The sequence below is a fragment of the Zophobas morio genome, unplaced genomic scaffold (genome assembly GCF_036711695.1).
Source record: "Zophobas morio isolate AGI-343-1 ecotype UQ-CSIRO unplaced genomic scaffold, CSIRO_AGI_Zmor_V1 ptg000029l, whole genome shotgun sequence".
In the NCBI taxonomy this organism is placed as follows: domain Eukaryota; kingdom Metazoa; phylum Arthropoda; class Insecta; order Coleoptera; family Tenebrionidae; genus Zophobas; species Zophobas morio.
Window position 1 is genome coordinate 8871604 of NW_026972134.1, and position 5938 is coordinate 8877541.

Sequence of the window (5938 nt, forward strand, 5' to 3'; positions counted from 1 at the left end):
CAGATGTGTTTTTGGGACGACTCGAACGAAAAATGAAATAATGTGCTGCTACTTGCTATTGTCGTTTATTTAGAACTCTTCAGTTGTTACATTGCTACTATAGATGTACGGACTATAGTCGGCCGATTGTTCCGCTTTGCTAAAACTGGTTTATAAATGCAACAGACAGTGTGTTTTGTTTTTCTATTTCTCTGACTACCTTAAAAACTTGTTTTATTTTAATAAAAGGAATAACTAAAGTTTCTTTGTTTTCCAAAAAATGTGTTAAATTTGTTTGGATAATTTTAACATTTAATTGTTTGTAGTAAGTAACTCAGTACAAAAATAAAGAATAACACAATTTAGGGCAGTTTATACAATACTTTAACCAATTTTAACCACTTTTTTGGAAAATTTTTGGAAATTTTGAATTCGCTTTGCGTGTTTATTGTACCAGATATCGTGACGGCGATTTCAGAATCGTAACTAGCGGAAGATTATCTACACTTTGACACCAATTTTCGGTCGATTAAACCAAATTTAACCGGTTTTAGCAAAGCCGAACAGTCGGCCGACTATAGTCGGTACATCTCTAATTGCTAAAAATTAACAAAACTGAAACAAAATATGGGGAATAAGACGGGTTAGTCCGACCTCCCCTCAGAAAGTGGTAGAGACACACCCCAAAGAGAGCCGATCCAAAATGTACTGACGACACCGCACGGCAGAAAGTCGTGTGCTCTGACCACCTGCTTCCTTGGATGTTCGAATTGCGGTAGGGACGCAATTCGAAGATCGAAGATTCGAATTCAATAAATATCTTAATTTCTTGTATTTTTTTCCACTTTAAAATAATGATAAGCTTAGGACTTTTTTATATGTTGACATGTTGACATCTTTCGCCACCAGTTTACCCTGTTCCATAAGTTATCGTGCTCCAGAGAAGCAGCGTGGCACCCTTAAGACCACCCTAGAGTAACAAACTAATGCTTTAAAAAACACCATCAACATCCAAAACTATCCTTATACGCCTCAGTCCTGGTATGAGGACGTTATACAAGAAGTTCTTGGATGACCGAAACGTAGCAAGAATATCATCATTTTCAATATTTCTGAGCAATCATGTTCAATGTCACGGAATGATAGAATAGCTTCTGAAATGAAAGCAGCTTCAGACATTATAGAAGCTTTAGATGTTGATATAGATACCACAAATCTTCGTTTTCAGAGATTGGGGAAATGGAACAAAGATCGATGTCGTCATACTGTATATTTAATTTTCTGTAATTGGGTGCTATGCCGGTTGGAAATAAATCTATTATTATTATTACTATTAAATTCGTAGAATCAAGTTTCATCATTTGTTTAAGAAACTGGATTTGTTTGATTATATACACCCATGCACTTTAGACAAAATATAACAAATCAAAATGACCCGAAAGTTCATCATCTTACAAAATCAGCATTTATTTTCTGAATATCAAAGTTCAAATAAATATTCGCAGTTCTCGTTTCAAATAGTTGCAATTAGTTATCAGGTTAATGATAAAATTTTATTGGTGATTGTTGCCAGACAGCACCAAAATGAATCGTTTGTATAAATTTATATATACGCTTTTTCAAATTTCTGGTAAGCTTTAATTAACCTATGTTTCGTTGAAGTAAAAATGTCTTATTTTCAAGTTGTTTGTGGCTTACTCCACGAGACGCCGAACAACTTCACTGCAAGATTTCTCCGATCATCTGATACAGGGTAAGGTCATTATAACAGATATAAAATATAGTGAACCAAGAGCTATAAGGTTATATGGCCATCATAAAATCATCCCATTGTGTCGAAGTTAAGTTGTTTACAATAGAAAAGGTTTTAGGGTCGTAAATAACGAGTCCACTACAGCTCGACCGGCTCTTGCGGTTTCGTTCAGGGGCGGCTTTCACTAAATATGAAAATCCACCACTCCACTATTTCTTTGCTACCTGCAGCCGCTGAGGGTTCCGAAATAACCACTCGCTTTGAAAGCCGGCCCTGTTAAATATGAGCAAGAAATGTTTAGAAGATGATTTATTGCCAACCGGTAAGCTTAGTGCGAACCACACAAAGGGGGTATTTATTTGCGGTCAACTAATTTTATGATGGCCATATAACCTTATACCTCTTGGTTCACTATATAAAATGTAAATAATTTCAATAAGATGCCTTCTTCCGCCACATCCGAAAAATGGTAAATGGTTGGTTCGGGATGAACTTAAATGGTCACCTGATATGACATTACCTAATGGTGGATTTATAGAAGTAGTTTGCGACGACCATTACACACTTGAAGGAAATGAAAATTTCTCTAACTGTATGAATGGGACATGGTACAACGAAATTACACAGTGCTGGAGTAAATTTTAGCAATTTTTATTAACGCTTTGTAAAAAAATCGACTCTTTTTAGAAAAATGTCCCTATCTCCAAAAGACTCGTCATTTAAACATCACATGCCATAACAAAAAAGGAAAAGAAATACGGTGTTCTGAAGCTGCTGATGGAACAAAAGCAGAATTTCAGTGTGACAATTTCTACAAGTTAGAGACAAGTAAAAACATGGAAAACGTTAATAAAATGTTTTGTTCTGATGGCACATGGGAGGATGAGGTTCCAGAGTGTATTCTAGGTGTGAAGTGAAACCATTTATTTATTATCAATCAAGAACAGATTAAATTATGCTTTCAGATTGCGGCTTAAATAAATATAATGACCCCGCAATGGTGATAAATGGAACTGATGCAAAGAAATGGGCTTATCCTTGGCAGGTCGCTATTTATGATAAAAACACGAAAGATCTCATTTGTGGTGGATCACTATTAAGTGAAAACGTTGTTTTAACAGGTATCCACTTAATTTTTTACTTGCCTTTTTCAACGCGGTTTATTTCAGCTGCTCATTGCGTGTTAATAAGTGACTATAGTCTAAAGGATGATATCATACTTGTTGTTGGTAATTATTATTCGAAATATAAACATTCTGAAGATAAATCTGCTCAGGATGTTAACTCCGTACGTGAAATATATAGGTACAGTAATATAAAAACGCTACAAGTTTAATTTCAGATAAAAGAAATTTTCGTCCCTAAGCGTTATCGAGGCAGAGACCAAAACTACAAAAATGATATTGCGATTGTAGTTACCAGAGAAAAGTTTGTAATAACTGACAACGTTCGTCCTATTTGCATCGACTTGGATTCTAGGTATTTGGCAAACGCCATAAAAAAGTCCATGAACGGTTACGTAAGAACAGCAGAGACTGATTTTCTGAAGCTTGTTTATCTTCTCTAGGTAACCGGTTGGGGTTTCACTGAAGAAGATGGCAAACCTGCAACTGTGCTACAAGAATTACGAGTACAACCAGTCGATTACAGTTCATGTTTAAATACTTTATCGTTCGATTTCAAGAAATTTTTATCCAGAGATAAACTATGTGCTGGACATTTGAATAAAAGTAACACAATTAACATATTCTTGCAACATAGTTGAAAGTAAAGCATTTCAGGTATGGCGGTCTGTAAAGGAGACAGCGGTGGTGGTTTGTTCTTCAAAGATAATGGCATTTTTTACGTCAGTGGGATTGTTAGTGTTGCACCAGCATCGCTAAGAGCTCCTACAGACAGTTGCGACAGTCAACAGTATAGTCTTTATACCAATATTTCTTATCATAGTAAATTTATTGCTGAAAAACTTATTAGTGTAAAAGAGTACGTACTGCTGACGAGTGTAGATTCAATTACTAATATATCCCTCAGCAGCACTCCAGAGTTAGAAAAATGTGTTTTACCTAAACATCCTGACTTGGGTTACTGGTCAGCAAATAGCACTTTCGAAGATGACGAACTTTCACCAGGACACTCAGTCAAATCTGGAACATTATTAAAAATAACTTGTCGTGGATGGTATGTTCTGAAGGGTTCAAAATATATTATTTGCCAAAATGGTTCTTGGGATTCTACTCTAGGAAAATGTTTAGGTATAACTAATTCACGTTATTAAAACAAAACAATTCTCTGTTTCTTCTTCCAGAAACTTGCCCCCGTGTTCGCAACACTACAAGTATGAAAGTTAAGTACACCTACCCAGATGATTTGACTTCTAACGATGATTATAACACTGTGGTTGATGGAACCCTGGCACAGTTTGAGTGTTCTCCATTCTATGAAGACTTTTCCTTGAAGAAAAATCCTTTTCGTATTTGTGTGAATGGTAAGTGGGATCTGCCACTACCGGAATGTTATCCAGGTTGTTAATTTGGGTTCTGTTTTAAACATAGTCATAATTGCCATATTTGTAGTCTGCGGAATATCAGATGAAATTTTGAACAAACCAAAATCATTCCCGTGGCACGTTGCAATTTATACCAGTATCGAAAAAAAATTAATTTGTAGTGGATCTCTTATTAACGAAAGAGTTGTAGTAACAGGTATTTAATTTTTTGTTTGTTTTCCTTTTTATAATTAGACCCTGTAGCTGCCTCCTGTGTTAGGGATGACTTACATAACTTAAAGCCCAAAGATAGTTTTATAGTAACTGTTGGTGGACGATACCGACCTTTTAATGATTTTCGTGATTCTGAACATATTCAGATTTCAGAAGTAAGACGCAGTATTACAACAGTTTACGCCTAAACCCATTGTTAAACTTTAACTTCCAGATTACTTCTATTAGACTTGAATCAAATGACATCTATGGTAATTCGCACGTAGCTGTTATAGTTACAAAGAAAACCCTTACCCTCGCAAACGAAGTTCTTCCTGTTTGTTTAGACAAACCTATGGTGACTGATGGACTTTCAAACAACAAACATCTCTATGTGAGGAGCATTTTTTTAAGGAAATTTCTGTATTAATTTGACATGTTTCAGATAAGCGGATGGAGATACAATATTGAAAATACCAAACATCCCGATCTATTCAAAACAATCGAAATTCCAGAAGATTCTATAACAAGTTATGAAAAACTAATTGAATATAATAACTGCAGCATCTCTTTATTTAAGAATAAAATATGCACCGGATATGTTGACAACAGTAAGTGCGCTTTTTGTTTATCCAGAACGGATACCTCTTTTAATTATGTTCTAGATTCTACGATTTGGTACGATAACAATGGTGCTGGATTGGTAACTCAACTTGGACAAAGATATTATTTAGGTGGAATCCAGACGTTTCAAAACTTTTCTAAATCAGTAGAGGCTTGTGATATACAAGAATGTGGTATTTACACAAAAATGTCGCCTTATCTGCTAACCTTCATTTTAAAAAATGAAGCGGAATTTAGACCACCTTGGCGAAGCTGAAACTTTATTAATTACAAACTTGGAATAAAAAGGCGTACATTGGACTATGATTAATAAAATATATAAAATCATTGTTTTCCTTGTATTTTTTTTTATTGACCCGGCAGTACCTATATTTAACAAGGTCGATACATTTCAAAGAAAAAAGTGTTAACGGAATATCAATCAGGGGGATGGTAAAACGTTAACATTTTTGTATGTATAATTGAAAGTACATCCTTAAACAGTGTGCATGTGACGTCATAACAATACGCAACCGATTCGGAACCTGGGCCCTGATGCTTAATAAAAAATTTTGGTAGATCATAGAAGGTTTTGATTTATTACTTTGACCTGTTATTTTTGGCAGCTTAATTTTAATTTAATCATTAAATATACTACGTACGGTGAGAGATTGAGTAACAGAAATGTCACTAAACATCTACGTGAAGAAAAGTGTACTATCCGCGCGAAATTTGAAATTTCAAAATGAATCTAATCTCAAGCGCTATGAAAAATAAGTTCTACGTTACTCGAGAATTTTTGTAGTGAATTTCGTTTAGGAGCCGTAACATTACGATACGAAAATGAATTCCATCGAGTTGATGTTTTTTGCTACAAAAATGTCTCTTAATAACAGAAAACGATG

The 5938-nt window shown here is 34.9% G+C and overlaps 1 protein-coding gene across 2 annotated transcripts; it reads left to right on the forward strand.

Annotated features, from left to right (window-relative positions):
• The first annotated feature begins 1511 nt into the window (after positions 1-1511).
• LOC135137673 (uncharacterized) lies at positions 1512-5388 on the forward strand. 2 transcript variants are annotated; one of them, XM_064067390.1, is made up of 16 exons: positions 1512-1609; positions 1663-1732; positions 2173-2366; positions 2420-2638; positions 2698-2853; positions 2902-3020; positions 3075-3251; positions 3300-3462; positions 3514-3715; positions 3764-3984; positions 4038-4253; positions 4306-4434; positions 4482-4606; positions 4666-4824; positions 4876-5041; positions 5096-5388. In XM_064067390.1, the coding sequence occupies exons 1-16, from the start codon at positions 1564-1566 to the stop codon at positions 5308-5310; spliced, it is 2577 nt and encodes an 858-aa protein (XP_063923460.1). In that variant the 5' UTR covers positions 1512-1563; the 3' UTR covers positions 5311-5388. The 2 variants fall into 2 exon arrangements, with proteins under 2 accessions (XP_063923460.1, XP_063923461.1); XM_064067391.1 differs by having other exon boundaries at positions 3767-3984.
• The last annotated feature ends 550 nt before the right edge of the window (positions 5389-5938 follow it).